This window comes from Bufo gargarizans, chromosome 9, assembly GCF_014858855.1.
Source record: "Bufo gargarizans isolate SCDJY-AF-19 chromosome 9, ASM1485885v1, whole genome shotgun sequence".
In the NCBI taxonomy this organism is placed as follows: domain Eukaryota; kingdom Metazoa; phylum Chordata; class Amphibia; order Anura; family Bufonidae; genus Bufo; species Bufo gargarizans.
In genome coordinates, this window is record NC_058088.1 from 35065070 (window position 1) to 35082968 (window position 17899).

Below are 17899 nucleotides of genomic sequence, written 5' to 3' on the forward strand. Positions count from 1 at the left end.
TGTCCCTGACTCATCTCACATACAGGACTCTTCTCAGGTTAATTTGCATATGTTTCAAATCGTTTTTTTTACACAATAAAAGCACACAGAGCTATGGGGACTGGGTATTGCGGATGTGCTAGCGGCCATCTAGCGACCCATGTCTTCAGCTCTATACACATAATCCCGGTGACAGGTTCCCTTTAAAGAGTGCTGCTAAGGGCTATTTCAGCCCCAGTTTTCTACCAAATTTTGGCTAAATAAAGTCTATTGCAAAATTGTTACCTATCACTTGCCCTACACTTTAGGAAACAAAAATTTTAAATATGACACTTATCCTTTAAGTTCATTTACATGGACTGCTAGAGCTGCGCCAAATTTATGACGAGGCATCATGAATTAGGTGCGGCCTCCAGTAGCACACTGGGATATCATAGGCTGATTAAAAATGCTGGCCTATGATACATTTTCTCTCTTATGTGGATACATGCGACATATCTCCCAGTGCTTGCACCAATGTGACAGGTCATGTTCTGTGATATGTGATTTACCATGTATAGTCCCTTTAAGCTGTTATGAGATATCAGCGAGGGAATGGAAAATGGATATTATGGTGAGTGAAATACCATGTAAGTACTGATACTGGGAAAGTCATAACTTGGGTATATAGACAAGTTCACTCTGAAGACAAGGGGAGCACCCTGTAACTGCACATATCTATTGCACAGAGAGCACATAATGTATATAATGTTTTGTATCATAGGACCGGTAGAACAACACTTAGGTTTGATGCTACCTATTATGCAATTATATTATCATATGGGATGATGCAATACCTTCTGATAGCTGACCTATTTAGCAAAGGTCCTGTGCTGAAGTTTGATCTGGAATGGCAATTTCTTGCAGTCCTTGAGCTTACATTAGATGCTCATGGGTGAGTTGATAAATACAGGCCTATGCACGCCATGTGCTCAGTGAGTGTGAGTTAGACAGGACATGGAAGATTGAGCTGATGGTTGCTGCTGGAGACAGATCCAGTGTTATTCCAGTAGAGGTGGTTGCTACTGAAAAGAAGGGTATAACACCTCATACAATTGCTAGGGCATTAGAAGCCAAATACTGCAAAGTTCAGAGGTAGAGATAGATGAGGGATAAAGAGAAGCCAGCTAGTCAATGCATCCTAAAAGCAGCTGGGGCCTGTAAAAGAGACAGGTCAGAGACCAGACAGCCTATACCTAATATTTAGTGAGAGACAGCGTGCAGAATAGTTGTGAAGTGAGATGCTCCTCCTAGACACTGTCCAAATTGTGAGATACTGCGGCACTTGGAAAGGTATGCATGGTAGTACTGCAAATATGGTCATCTGCATCATTGACAATGCTGAGTAATTGTGTTCTGCATCAGCCAAAGGGAGAATAAATTGTTCTTTTTAAAAGGGAAAGTAATGTATTTGTTGCCACTTACAGAGACAGTGTACACAATTGTCCTGATGCTGGTAACGAAGCCTGTACCCTCACTGAGAGACAGTAACCACTAAGTATGTTGCCTATCAAAGATTGTTGCAACTGTAAGTTTGTTACCCTACGTGGGGTGACTGTGTCTTCCCGGTTCCTTCGGCCATTCTACAGTGGTAGCCACTTAAAATATGCCACCCTGAGCCTAAAATATACTCCAATTTTCTGAAAGGGAACCTGACCACCATGAGAACATACAAACCGGATTCCAAAAAAGTTGGGACACTATACAAATCGTGAATAAAAACTGAATGCAATGATGTGGAGGTGCCAACTTCTAATATTTTATTCAGAATAGAACATAAATCACGGAACAAAAGTTTAAACTGAGAAAATGTACCATTTTAAGGGAAAAATATGTTAAATCAGAATTTCATGGTGTCAAAAAATCCCCCAAAAGTTGGGACAAGGCCATTTTCACCACTGTGTGGCATCTCCCCTTCTTCTTACAACACTCAACAGACGTCTGGGGACCGAGGAGACCAGTTTCTCAAGTTTAGAAATAGGAATGCTCTCCCATTCTTGTCTAATACAGGCCTCTAACTGTTCAATCGTCTTGGGCCTTCTTTGTTGCACCTTCCTCTTTATGATGCGCCAAATGTTCTCTATAGGTGAAAGATCTGGACTGCAGACTGGCCATTTCAGTACCCGGATCCTTCTCCTACTGTCACGGACAGTGTACAGGAAACAAGACAAAGCAACATGCATATATGACTGAGTGGATCCAAAGCTAAGGAACCAAAAGGGAGACCCCTGCACAAGACCTGAGACTTTCCCTGGCTGCTCAGCCTATGCAAAGATCCGAAAGGTGGAAGGTTGCATATCCACGTACCTCGACTATATAACCCCTGAACACCCTACAATAGTGAGGGGACATGACCACCGGCTCCCTACACCAGACACGGAGGGAGTCAGGGTCACCTGGGATCCAGCAAACAGAAAATAACAGATAAATGTTCAGCACTTACTTAGTAGCAGACTGAAAAACAAGATCAGCATGCACACACACTCCAGGAAGTAGTATAAGCCACCCAGAAATGCATGATGGGGCGGAATTTATATAGATGACAAAGACGAGGAGAATCTGTCTTCATCAGGTAAACCAGAAGACCCCTCTCCCGAGAAAGTCCCAAACTGCGGATGAAACCCATATGCACCAAAAAATGGTGACTTATCAGAGGACTCCTGACGACGGTTATTTAAAGCAAACTCAGCAAGGGACAAAAAAGAACACCAATCCTCTTGATTCTCCGCCACAAAACAGCGCAGATATGTCTCCAGATTCTGATTGACGCGCTCTGTCTGGCCATTCGACTGCGGGTGGAAAGCAGAAGAGAATGACAACCGAACCCCCAAGCGAGAACAGAAAGCCTTCCAGAATCTGGAAACAAACTGCGTGCCCCTATCAGAGATTATGTCTGAAGGAATACCATGCAATTTGACAATGTGATCAATAAATGCCTGCGCCAGCGTCTTAGCATTGGGCAAACCAGGAAAAGGGATGAAATGCACCATTTTGCTAAAACGGTCCACCACCATCAGAATCACAGTCTTCCCCGAGGAACGAGGCAGGTCCGTTATAAAGTCCATGGACAGATGTGTCCAAGGACGGGAAGGAATGGGTAAGGGAAGGAGAGGACCTGATGGCCGTGAATGAGGGACTTTGGCACGAGCACAAGTCTCACAGGCTGCCACAAAGCCCTCAACCGACTTACGAAGCGCAGGCCACCAGAATCTCCGAGCGATGAGATCCAGTGTGGCTCTTGCCCCCGGGTGCCCAGCAAGGACCGTATCGTGGTGTTCCTTAAAAATCTTGTGTCTTAAAGCGAGAGGCACAAACAACCTCCCAGGAGGACAAAGATCAGGAGCCTCTGACTGGGCTGCCTGCACCTCTGCCTCCAATTCAGAAAAGAGAGCAGAGACCACCACACCTTCAGCCAAAATGGGACTCGAGTCTTCAAAATTCCCGCCTCCCGGAAAACATCATGACAGGGCATCTGCCTTCACATTCTTAACTCCAGGGCGGAACGTGACCACAAAATTAAACCTAGAAAAGAACATCTGGCCTGTCTCGGGTTCAGACGCTTGGCTGACTCCAAGTAAGACAGATTTTTATGGTCAGTAAATACGGTAATAGGGTGTCTGGCTCCCTCTAGCCAATGGCGCCATTCCTCAAAAGCCAACTTGATGGCCAACAATTCCCTATCTCCCACATCGTAATTTCTCTCTGCGGAGGAGAGTTTTTTCGAGAAAAAGGCACACGGTCACCATTTGGCAGGAGAGGAACCCTGAGACAAGACCGCCCCCACACCCACCTGAGAAGCATCAACCTCAACTATGAAGGGTAAAGAAATATCAGGTTGCACCAAGATGGGAGCGGAAGCAAAACTCTCCTTGATATTAGAAAAAGCCTTACGCGCCTCTACTGACCAAGAAGAAAAATCTACCCCCTTTCTGGTCATATCAGTGAGTGGTTTAACAATAGAGGAATAATTCAAAATAAACTTCCTGTAATAATTGGCAAAGCCCAAAAACCGCATCAGCGCCTTCTGATTCTCAGGAAGCTCCCACTCAAGCACAGCGCGGACCTTCTCGGGCTCCATGCGAAAACCAGAAGCGGAGAGAAGGAACCCCAGAAATTGAATTTCTGGAACCGCAAACACACATTTTTCCAGTTTCGCATATAATTTATTCTCCCGCAGGATGAGCAAGACTTGACTTAAATGTTCCTTATGAGTTTTGAAATCAGGAGAAAAAATCAAAATGTCATCCAAATACACTAATACAAATTTTCCCATCAAATGATAAAAAATGCTGTTCACGAAATGCTGAAAAACGGCTGGGGCATTTTATCAAACCAAAAGGCATAACCAAATTCTCAAAAAGGCCCTCAGGGGTATTGAAGGCCGTCTTCCATTCGTCTCCTTCTCTGACCCTGACCAGGTTGTATGCCCCTCTTAGATCTAATTTGGAAAAGACTTTAGCCCCAACAACCTGGTTAAACAGGTCCGGGATCAGAGGAAGCGGATAAGGGTCACGAATAGTGATACTGTTCAGCTCCCTGAAATCCAGACAAGGTCTTAAAGATATAAGAATAGGGCGGCTCTCTATAACCCAAAAAGATGGAATTAGGTGCTCAATCCAGACAAGTGTACCCAACACTTGTAGTAAGAATAATGTGCAAAGAAGGAAAGGGATGGCACTCAGAACATTTGTGTTGTATGGGTGAATAAATTAATATATTTATTAAGGGGTGGCTAGATATGCCTTATGTAGTAAAATATGATAGGAGGTTGTATCAAAGTAATAAATTACATAGAATAGCAGTATGAATAAAGCACATTAAAATAACAACATGTTGATTATATAAAGTCCTGTTAAATAAAGGATAAAATGGATAGAAGTCTGTATAAAAATGGATCTATTTAAGAAGTTAATAACGTATCCTCATATGTAATGTCACTTGTCCTGATAGATCATAAATAACATAAAATAACCATTACTGAAAAAAATCCTGTTGCGGAAGGAGGAATAGTAGGAGATGTCTTGTAGACCTGTAGGAGAAAATTATCGTCTCAAATTTCGATATCCAGCAATATATTGTGGTATATTCTCCTGAAAAATCAAAACTTCCTATAAGAAGTAATGTAGAATAGTGTAGAATCTCCTTATTGTTTGAGAGTCAATCGTATCCGATTTGGTGGTAATATTATGTGGTCATCAATTACTGCTGTTAAAGCAGGTACATTACCCTCCTGGTGGCCGTCATGGATCGGGGCCGTCAGTGGATCGGGGAGCGGCTCCTGCCTGCAGATCGGCGTCCACGTGTATTCTTCGCGCCCGCTGTGTGATCCGGCCGTTGGTTTGCTGCTGCTCTTCGTCACTTCCGGTGACGTCACATGCGTGTGAAAGATCTCCCGCTCAATTCGATAATAGCTTGCCACGTGGACGGCCACCAGGAGGGTAATGTACCTGCTTTAACAGCAGTAATTGATGACCACATAATATTACCACCAAATCGGATACGATTGACTCTCAAACAATAAGGAGATTCTACACTATTCTACATTACTTCTTATAGGAAGTTTTGATTTTTCAGGAGAATATACCACAATATATTGCTGGATATCGAAATTTGAGACGATAATTTTCTCCTACAGGTCTACAAGACATCTCCTACTATTCCTCCTTCCGCAACAGGATTTTTTTCAGTAATGGTTATTTTATGTTATTTATGATCTATCAGGACAAGTGACATTACATATGAGGATACGTTATTAACTTCTTAAATAGATCCATTTTTATACAGACTTCTATCCATTTTATCCTTTATTTAACAGGACTTTATATAATCAACATGTTGTTATTTTAATGTGCTTTATTCATACTGCTATTCTATGTAATTTATTACTTTGATACAACCTCCTATCATATTTTACTACATAAGGCATATCTAGCCACCCCTTAATAAATATATTAATTTATTCACCCATACAACACAAATGTTCTGAGTGCCATCCCTTTCCTTCTTTGCACAAGGTCTTAAAGAACCATCTTTTTTCTTAACAAAGAAAAAACCAGCGGCAACAGGTGACTTCGAGGGTCGTATGTGTCCTTTTCTCAGACTCTCAGAGATATAAGCACGCATAGCGATCCTCTCAGGTTGGGAAAGATTGTATAAATGAGATTTAGGCAGTTTGGCGCCTGGGATGAGATTAATGGGGCAATCGTACTCCCTGTGCGGGGGCAAATCCTGAACTCCACTCTCAGAGAACACATCCGAAAATTTTTAGAGAAAAGATGGTACAGTCTTAGTAGCAACCTCAGAAACAGATGTCGTGAGGCAATTCTCTTTGAAAAAGTCACTCCAACCATTTATTTGCCTCGCTTGCCAATCAATGGTGGGGTTATGTTTAGTGAGCCAGGGTAGCCCCAACACTAGAGGAGTAGGCAAACCGCTAAGGACGAAACATGACACATCCTCAACATGAGCATCACTTACAATTAAACGGATATTGTGAACTATGCCCTTTAATGATTTCTGAGAAAGTGGAGCGGAATCAATAGCGAAAACAGGAATATCCTTTCCCAAAGTGCGCACCTGGAAACCATGAGTTATCGCAAATTGATTATTAATGAGATTGACCGCTGCTCCACTATCCACAAAAATCTCACAAAAAATGTTCTTGCTCTCTAGCGCCACCCTAGCCGGCAGGACAAAACGGGAACTACAAGCAAACGGAAAACCTTCAATTTCCGCCTCAACGCTGCCAATAGTAACAGACAATAGTAACATTTTTAAAAGATTTTTTCCTGTTTGTTTCTTTATTACTCCCAGAAAACTGCCTGAATCTCCTAGAAGGACAAATATTTGCCAAATGATTTATGCCTCCACAACAAAAACAAACCCTCCCATGCGAGCTGAATCTTCTATTGTCAGAAGCAATCAACCCCAGCTGCATGGGCTCCTGCTCAGAAGGGGCTGACAGCGACTGAGACCCCTGCGCACAGAATGGGACATCTGCACTGTCCTGGGACTGAGTATGACAGGAAGGGGACATCTCTCCTCTCTCTCTAAGACGCCTGTCAATACGAACGGCCTGAGACATAGCAGAGTCCAAAGAAATAGGCCTCTCATGAAAGGCAAATGCATCTTTCAATCCCTCTGAAAGACCATGGCAAAATTGACTTCGGAGTGCAGCATCATTCCAACCAGTATCAACTGCCCATCTCCGAAATTCTGAGCAGTATATTTCTGCGGATTGTTTACCCTGGCATAATAGACGTAGTCTAGACTCAGCCAGAGCAATACGATCCGGATCATCATATATCTGACCCAGGGCTAAAAAGAATTCATCCACTGAACGGAGAGGCCATGACCCCTTCGGCAGCGAAAAGGCCCAGGACTGAGCGTTACCCCTGAGCAGCGATATAATGATCCCCACCCTCCGTTCCTCATCACCAGAGGAATGGGGAAGAAGGCGAAAATGGAGTTTGCAAGCCTCTCTAAAACGCACAAAATTCTCACTACCCCCGGAGAACGTATCCGGGAGCGAGATCTTAGGCTCAGAACAAACTCCATGAACGCAAGCTGAACCGGTCACTTGAAGCTGAGAAAAAGTCTTACGGAGATCAGCTACCTCCAATGAAAGACCCTGAAGGCGTTCAGCCAAAAGTGAAACCGGATCCATGCTTGAGACGGTTTTGGCGGCTTATAATGTCACGGACGGTGTACAGGAAACAAGACAAAGCAACATGCATATATGACTGAGTGGATCCAAAGCTAAGGAACCAAAAGGGAGACCCCTGCACAAGACCTGAGACTTTCCCTGGCTGCTCAGCCTATGCAAAGATCCGAAAGGTGGAAGGTTGCATATCCACGTACCTCGACTATATAAGGCCTCTGTCAGAGCTTCTCAGCTGTCTGGTTGTGACACCTACGCAGCCATGATGTTGTGATTGATGCAGAATGTGGTCTGGCATTATCTTGTTGAAAAATGCAGGGTCTTCCCTGAAAGAGATGACGTCTGGATGGGAGCATATGTTGTTCTAGAACCTGAATATATTTTTCTGCATTGATGGTGCCTTTCCAGACATGCAAGCTGCCCATGCCATAGGCACTTATGCAACCCCATACCATCAGAGATGCAGGCTTCTGAACTGAGCGTTGATAACAACTTGGGTTGTCCTTGTCCTCTTTGGTCCAGATGACATGGCGTCCCAGATTTTCAAAAAGAACTTCGAATTGTGACTCGTCTGACCACAGAACAGTCTTCCATTTTGCCACACTCCATTTTAAATGATCCCTGGCCCAGTGAAAACGCCTGAGCTTGTGGATCTTGCTTAGAAATGGCTTCTCCTTTGCACTGTAGAGTTTCAGCTGGCAACGGCGGATGGCACGGTGTATTGTGTTCACTGACAATGGTTTCTGGAAGTATTCCTGAGCCTATTCTGTGATTTCCTTTACAGTAGCATTCCTGTTTGTGGTGCAGTGTCGTTTAAGGGCCCGGAGATCACGGGCATCCAGTATGGTTTTACGGCCTTGACCCTTACGGACAGAGATTGTTCCAGATTCTCTGAATCTTCGGATGATGTTATGCACAGTTGATGATGATCGATGCAAAGTCTTTGCAATTTTTCGATGGGTAAGACCTTTCTGATATTGCTCTACTATCTTTCTGCGCAACATTGTGAGAATTGGTGATCCTCTACCCATCTTGGCTTCTGAGAGACACTGCCACTCTGAGAAGCTCTTTTTATACCCAATCATGTTGCCAATTGACCTAATTAGTGTTAATTGATCTTCCAGCTCTTCGTTATGCTCAAATTTACTTTTTCCAGCCTCTTATTGCTACTTGTCCCAACTTTTTTGGGATTTGTTGACACCGTGAAAATTTGAATCAACGTATTTTTCCTTTAAAATGATACATTTACTCGGATTAAACGTTTGATCTGTCATCTACGCTCTATTACAAATAAAATATTGACATTTGCCTTCTCCACATCATTGCATTCAGTTTTTATTCACGATTTGTATAGTGTCCCAACTTTTTTGGAATCCGGTTTGTACATTGTTGTCAACAGTTCTGAATTTGGTGACACTGTCCCTGATTTTCAGACACGGTACTGACAAAATTGAGTTTTCCCAGGCTGACAAAAACAAACCCCATCCATAAGTGGGTGTTCCCAGGGGACCAGGCTTAGATTGCCTGATTTTATCAATTTAAACATTGGTAAGTATGGACTAGTGTTGGGCGAATACCGCGTGTGCTCGAGCGCAGGTAAGTACTCCCATTCACTGTAATGCCTCAGCCATGTTGACTGCTGGCCCTTACAGTGATTGGCTGTCTGGAACGCTTCATCTTTTGCTATATAGCAAAATTGCTAAAACTGGGAAATAGCGCTAATTTGCTAAAACTGGTTAGAGACACAAAAGTCCTTTTAAGGACTATAGTTGTATTTGGCAGCAAAATATATTTTTAGGTCAACCTGTGCTAAATAGTTTGCAATTGTTTGGCTGCTGCAGACAGCGACATTATCTGCGCTGCATCTCCTGTGTAACGTGTGCGCAGCCTACACATATCTGTGACATCCAGTGCACTTTTTCTGTAGACGGTGTCCACTGCGGACAGTCAAATTACCTGCGCTACATCTCCTGTATAACGTTTGTGTATCCGAAATATCAGTGACATTCAGTCTAATTCTTTTGCTGCTGGTGGCAGCGACATTACCAGCGCCAAATCTCCTGTATAACGTGTGTGCAGGCCCTAACCCCTCATGTTTTTGATGGTCACCAGCAGGCCATCAATCATAATTTTTCAAGGATTCTAGATGCCCTGCTTTATGTGTAATAAAGGGTGTATTGTAGTGCAGATTCCTTATAATTTTTGGCAGCCCTTTCACTTAGTGCATAGGCTTTATGAGTGTAGGAGTCCCACTACCTGAACAATTGTACCACAATGTGAATGAGGTCCTCCTTTATGTGATATGCAGGTTGTATTGGACTGCCTCTTCCTTTAATTTTTGGCAGCACTTTATTTACAAGTAAGGCCTCATGCACACGACCATTGCGGACCGCAAAACATGGAAGCCGTCCATGTGCCTTCCGCAATTTGCGGAACGGAACAGGCGGCTATTGTAGAAATGCCTATTCTTGTCCACAAAACGGACAAAAATAGGACATGTTAATTTATTTTTATTTTTTTGCGGGGATACATAACGTAGCAAAGGTATCGGGCAGCAAATGGAGTGCTGTCCGCATCTTTTGCGGCCCCATTGAAGTGAATGGGTCTGCACCCGAGCCGAAAAAACTGCGTCTCGGATGCGGATCAGAACAACGGTTGTGTGCATGAGGCCTAAATATACAGAAAAGAATGTTTCCTAACAATTTTTCTTCTAAAATCGATTTTATCTTTGGTTTTGTGCGTATTATTGTCAGTCTGTAAAAGTGGCGTACTACTCGCACAACATCGTTCCCAGCAGTGACATGAGAGTCCAAGATGCATCCAGACATCCTTCTCATGCTGTTCCCAAACCATTTCGGTGGTGTTTCCATCAACTTCTGACTTGTTCCTGTGAACCAGACACCCTTCCCTCTTTAGAGCAGGGGGTGCCTGGTTTAATGCTCGGGTTCTCCCATTTACTTCCATTGTGCCGAGCATCCTGAGATGTTCTACTCGAGCACCCGAGCACTTTGGTGCACGATCGACACTAGTATGGACATATTAAGACACTGCCCCCTTACACATGTACTTACTTTCTGTCCAAGTTTTGGGAGAACCAGCCACAGTGTTCGCATGAAAATTGCCTTTATGTTCTTTCAACAGGCACAGTGACTTCTTGGTCACAGTCTCCCAATTACTTTCCATTCTCCCCTCCCATAGCATAACAAGGCCATAAAAAAAAATGCTGAATAAATTTTCTAGTGAACATATAAAAAGTATATACTAACCTGATATTTCATTACGACACCTACTGTCTGCCCAGTGTGAACACTCCGTCCATGGCAGGTAACTCGTAAATGAGGCAAATAAATAATATAGACTGTAGGCAACAATAACATTGTAGTAAATAGATACCATTGCTGATATGAGGACACTTGTTACTCCAATACCTGCAATGGAGAAAAAAGGCAGTTCTGTCACAAGCCATTTACTACTCTAGTATGCAAAGTGAAGCGGAAAATGAATATGTTTAAAGGGGTTATCCAACATTTTAATAATTAATAATAATGGCATTAGAAAGTCTAACTTGTCCTGCAAGAAATAAGCCCTCATACAGCTATTTGACTGGAAATATAAAAAAGTTATGGCTCACGGAAAATAGGGAAGAAAAAAGAAAACGAAAAAACTATATATATTTTTTTTAAACTCCGGTATTTAAGGGATATCCCCTACAATATTAATTGAACGGCAGTTTCATTTAGACACAGTACGGTAATGTCATTTATAAAGCTGTTATTTGGTCTCTGTACTTTTTTCAGCATGTATTTAGTATGGCGGTTAAGGCATAGATGGCATCATTTTTTAGTTAACTGGTAATGTATGGTCAACATATGGCACTATTATTTGGGCAATATACTATATGGCATTGTACATTACAGATCTGAACAATATGAATTTATAATATGCATGCAGGAGGCCTTGCACTCATTATTAGAATTTTTATTTCCTCCTTATTTTTGAAAATTCAAAGATGTGTCTGGATTATTGCATAGCAAAATTTGAGCTTTACAATTTGCACATAAAAGATTATGGGGGACATTAATTAAGACTGGCATTTTCCACCCCATCTTAAGTCCCTCTACATAACTCTGGCAGTTCCTCCAGCAGACCGTGCCTACCTTACTGGTGTAGATTTTAAGACTTTTTCCACACCAAAAATGATAAATAAGCCGGCTCGGCTGGCTCTTTCGCTTCCCCCACCCACAGAACGCCCCCTTTTCTCGGCTCTCTGGAAAAGTGGCGTGATTGGGGAAAAGTCACTGATTTTGCAGCAAAATTGCCATGCGACAAAATCTGTGACTTTAATATGCCAAAAAGTGGAATATATATGTTAATAAATGAACTCCTATATGTACTTTTACTTTTGACATCTTTTATCAGTGTATAATCTCTATGGGGCACATGGTTAGTTTCCAGTTATGCTACTTTCACACTAGCTGTTTTACTGGATCCGGCAAAAACGCTTCCATTACTGATAATACAACTATCTGCATCCAATATGAATGGATCCTGTTGTATTTTCTTTAACCCCTTAGTGACCAAGCCTGTTTGGGCCTTAATGACCAAGCTAGATTTTGGAAATCTGACATGTGTCGCTTTAGCAGAGAGTAACTTCGTAAAGGTTTTGCACATCAAAGTAATTCTGACATTGTTTTATTGTCACATATTGTACTTTACTTAGGTGGTAAAATTTTACCGATAAAATATGTGTATCTTTATTAAAAAACTTAAAAATCGATGAACATTTGTAAAAATTGGCATTTTTTTTTCTATTTTCAACTGCAATATTTCATATATATACATAAATACTATTCAATATTTTTGCAGAAATATATTTCCACATCTTTACTTTATTTTGGCTGCACTTACAAAAAACTTTTACTTTTTATTTTATTTAGGAGACTTACGGTACCATTTTAACATAAATTTAAAAATTGTTGAAGTGCATATATTTTCCTGCAACAAGCCAAGTTTGCAGAGGCTTATAAGTGTCATAATAATAGAACGCCCCCAAAAGTGACCCCATTTTGAAAACTAGACCCCTTAACGTATTCATCTATGGGTGTAGTTTTTTGACCCCCTAGTCTTTTAAAGAAATTAATGCTAAGAGGGTGAAAAAAAATTTAAAGACAGATTTTTTTTCTACAAAGCACATGAAAATGAAGAAGTACACCCCAAAATGTATCACACCATTTCTCCTGTCTTTAGAAATACCCCCATTGTGGCCCTAATCCTATGTCTTGACACACGGCAGGGCCCAAACATAAAGGAGCACCCAGTGGCTTTCAGAACACAAAATTAGCTTGAAAATGTTTTAGGCCCCATTGCACACTTGTAATGGCGTTGAGCTGCCAAAACAATAGAAACCCCCCCATAAATTACACCATTTTAAAACTAGACCCCCTAAGGTATTCATCTAGGGGTGTAGTGAGCTTTTAGAGCCCCTAGTTTTTTGTAGAAATTATTGCTAAGCAGGCAAAAAAACAAATCATCATTTTTTACACAAAAGTGTCAATTTAAAGACAGATTTTTTTCTACAGAGCACATGAAAATGAAGAAGAACACCCCAAAATATATCACCCCATTTCTCCTGTCTTTAGAAATACCTCCATAGTGGCCCAAATCTTATGTCTTGACAAACGGCAGGGCCCAAACATTAAGGAGCATCCAGTGGCCTTTCAGATAATAAACTGAAAATGGTTCAGGCCCCATTACACACATGTAATGGCGTTGAGCTGCAAAATGATATAAAACCCTTATAAATTACCCCATTTTACAAACTAGATCCCTTAAAGCATGCATCTAGTGGTGTAGTAAGCATGCTGAGTGCAAAATTATTATAGGATGAAATAATGAGTATATATGGTTTTATTCAAATTGTTAATAACATTTTCACAGGAAATTGGAGAAAAAATATTTTTAGATGGGTAACCCTGTTACTGTTAATCCGCCACATTCTTATCTTTGTGGCACATACACATGAGAAGTGAAGCTGTGCACTTATAAGGGAGGCAGATTTCTAAAAAGGCATTTGCCTGTACATATGATTATGTCTCGCCAAACTAAATAAAAAAGCAAAAAAAATGAACTGTAGTGAAAGGCAACAAGTCCAAGAAACGGAGCAAAATGTCTCCAACTATATTGTAAATTCCAGTTTGTTCACAATATACAAGAACACCGATAGGGCTATAATCACAAGCTGGCATTCAAGGACAGTGACTGGTCACACAACGCCTCTTTAGCCCTATCAATCCCTATATGAGAGACAAACGTGCTTAGTGATGCGGTGCACCATAACAGGCCCCTGCCCGGCAAGGTAGAAACCGCTATGCACACAATTAACCAGTCACCTACAGAATATATAAAAGGACAGTGTCCAGAACCGTCTGTAGGAATAGTAATGGATCACTAATTCCTAAAATGATGTCAATATTTCTAGATGCGTTGTGGGGTGTCCACAAAAAAAACATTCTTAATAAAGCCTTTAGTATACTGGTGAGGAACAACTCAATCATTAGAGATCATCCAAATAAAAAATATCATGCCAATATCATGATACAGTAATGTGAATGGAATTAACAGCTTTGTGTGGCAGGGCATAGTCATTAAAAATTAAATTAGGAAAATTAAGAAAACAAATCAGAAAAGGTAAAATTTGTTCCAATGTCTGAATTTTTTTTTTAGCTCCACAACCCATCCCAAAAGGATCCCTCCCTCCCTGGAAAGCCCACAAACTAAACAGAAAAGGATAATAAATTGACTTCCACCCTTTTTGGTATTAAATAAAATGTATAATTAGCAACCGTATGGTATGTCTCAAAACAGGGCAGATTGCAGAGGTCTGGTTGTGATGGGCAACTGGGGCAGTAAGTTTGGGTGTCCCTCCTCCTTCCATGTTTTCTACACACCCGGCATTGTTTCTGCTGAGGATATGTCTTGCTGGTAGTTACAGGGACGGGGTGAGGGAAGTGGCGTTCTGAAAGCCTGCATGCACGGTGGTGAGCATGTAGACATCCTTCCTGTCCTTCCTCTTCACTGCAAGCAGCTGGTCACTTGCAAGGGCGAAGGATGCTCCTTTCTCCAAACCAGGGGCGCTGCCAGGTCAAAACATTCGGGGCTTGAGCCCTAGATGTTTTGTCCAGGGCCCGAATGTTATGGCAGTCGCAGAGCACAGTGTGATACATTTATACTTCGCAGAGAGAAGGAGACAAGCAGTGCTCCTCCCTCTCTTCTGGAATACCTATGCTGATTGGTGGAGGAGCAGTCAGGAGGCTTCTCTCATTGCTGCTGCTCCACTAATCAGAGCCTCCTCCTGGCCGACTCTGTCACACCATGAGAAAAGTCAGCCACAGCCAGGCACAGTGTAAGTTCTACAGCTGTGTTCTTGGGAATGTGGTGGTTGGAATGTGTGGGTAGGGGGTGGATGAGGGCACCGGCAGCAGGACGGCTACTGCACATTCCAGAGGAAGGTTGTGGAGACAATGCAGGCTACACTCGCTTTATTTTCGAAAGGTGGGGAGAGTAATTCCTACAGGCAAATGTCATTCACTCCACTTTCCCTCCATACTAGATTGAAATGATCTTGGAATTACAGTATGTGGGACCAAAAAGCAGACTTACATTATATTTCTACTAAGTCTAATAAATATATACACTAATGTAAAGCTGATTTGTGGTCCCTGATAATTCTAAGATCGCTCCAATAAGTTATGAAGGGGGCCTGGAGTAAATGACTCTGCCTGTGGCACCCTTTATCTACAAGCATACCCCCAAATAAAGATCCCCCAGAAAGCCTCTAGATGAAACACCCCATCTAAGACCCCAAATGACAGCCAACAGATCCTAGCCATTAACCCCTTAAAAACGATATGACTGAACTGTGCATCATAAGCGTTAAGGGGTTGTATGTGAACACATTTGTCTGGTTAAACAGAGGGAGGGGGCTCCCCCTGTAACGCCACCAGTGCCCTGTGATGTTACTATGGGCACATATCACTCAAGCCTTAATTAGCCATTTTATAAAATAAATGTCTTATTTATAATGCAACAGTTCCTAAATAAGACAGCTCACAACCTTCAATGTCTGCACGGGAAAGGAGCAATCCCCATATGATGCATACGAAATAATCCCAGCAGACAAACTTGCTCTTCAGAATGTAGTTTATTAAACGGTTCACAGAACGCGTTGCGGCATGTCAGCCTTCCTCAACTGCACAGTTTATTTATAATGCATGCTGAATGCCAGAAAGGGTCATATTCCATCTGTCCCCACCAAAAACACAGAAAAAGTGATCAAAAAGTTGCAGGTACCCCAGAATGAAAACAGTTCATAATACAAAAAATAAGCCTCATACAGCTCCATCAACAGAAAAAATATAAATATTTTGAATCTCAGAATATAATAACACAAAAACAGATAAAAACAAAACAAAAAAGAAGAAGCATGTACAAAGGTTGGAAGTGTGGTATTGTCATGGATCAGTCACTGGATTTATTTAAAGGGAACCTGTCATCAACTTTATGCTGCTCATACTAATGGCAGAATAACGTAGAGACAGGTGAGTTGATTTCAGCGGTCTGTCATTTATAAGTTAAAAATAACTGGTTGCCGAGAACCAACATCTCAATCATTGCAGACTGGGCCTGGAAAAGGGTCACGGCCACTGGAGAAGAGTCATGGTTATTCATAAATTCCCGCTCTCCCTGCCCACCTGGTAGGAGACAACTGCCAATCATCAGGAGATGGGTCGTGGAGAGCAGGAGATTATGAATAACCAGGACTCTTCTCAGGTAGATTTGACTATTTTCCAGGCCAGTGCTGCAATGATTATTATGCTGGTTCTCGGCAACCACTTACTTTTAGCTCATAAGTGACACACCGCTGACATCAGCATTTCTGTCACTAATTTATGCTGCCCTCAGTGAGGTCAGCATAACGTTAATGACAGGTTCTCTTTAATTGTTATCCACCAAAAACATATGCACTCTTGGCTAGTATGTTTGGGTAAGGGGGAGTTGAAAGACACAGCCATCCTAACGCTGGATTTACATCGCCTTTCATTTTCCGTTCTTTTGATCCATTCTGAAGAACAGAAAAAAAAAACTGATCCTGTAAAAAAAAATGATCCTGTGTATCCATTATGAACATTGTGCATCCGTTTTAGACATTTCCATCAGAGATCAGGAAAGGACAGGGCGGATATTTCAAGAATATGGCACATATGTATTGGGGCTTGAGCCCTGGATATTTTGAGACCCTAGCAACGCCCCTGCTCCAAACGCTTGGCCACCAGCGGTTGTGGGTATCCCACTTTATTTTTACGGACTGTCCCACAAGCCCCTGTGTTTTCAGCATGAAGGGATTTATAAAGGGGTATACTAGTGTAAAAATTATCGGTGTACATGTGGTACCCTTTATGCAGGAATGGCGCCAATAGATCCAGATAGACCGCAGGTGTGGCCAGTTGTGCTCTCGCACACCTTATATAATTTTACCCCATATCTGGAACACTTGGAGGGAATAAATTGATGGAAAGAAAGGCGGTCTTTAAAACTAAAAAGGGATTCATCGACAGATTTTTTTCAGGGGTATATAAGTTTAAGAATAAATTCCTAAGGAGGGAAATAAGGGGTCCCAATTTATTTAGCCGGTCGTTGGCTGGGTCAGTTCTGGGGGGACTTGGGAATTGTCCAAAAAATGCATAAACCGCATTAGGGCTTCTGCTGCAAACACAGGGGTTGAGTGCAGGGCCGGTGCAAGAATTTTTGCCAACACAAGCAAAGCTAAACTTTGTCGCCGCCCCCTTTCACATCACCCCCCATGTCACATTTCTCCCCCCATGTCACATCACCCCCCCATGTCACATCACCCCCCCATGTCACATTACCCCCATGTCACATTTCTCCCCCTTCATGTCACATCACCCCTCCATGTCACATCACCCCCATGTCACATCACCCCCATGTCACATTTCTCCCCATGTCACATTTATCCCCCTCCATGTCACATCACCCACCCCATGTCACATCACCCCCATGTCACATTTCTCCCCCCATGTCACATCACCCCCCATGTCACATTTCTCCCCCTCCATTTCATATTTCTCCCCCTCCATGTCACATTTCACCCCCTCCGCTCCATGTCACATTTCTCCCCCTTGATGTCACATTTCTCCCCCTCCA

At 42.2% G+C, this 17899-nt stretch overlaps 1 protein-coding gene across 1 annotated transcript in view; it reads right to left on the reverse strand.

Moving 5' to 3' along the window:
• Positions 1-17899, reverse strand: part of LOC122946165 (sodium- and chloride-dependent neutral and basic amino acid transporter B(0+)-like) — a 68839-nt gene that overhangs the window by 39083 nt on the left and 11857 nt on the right. The window contains exon 4 of the mRNA XM_044305571.1: positions 10945-11106. Within this exon, the coding sequence (XP_044161506.1) occupies positions 10945-11106 (162 nt within the window). The remainder of the gene's footprint in view (positions 1-10944; positions 11107-17899) is intronic.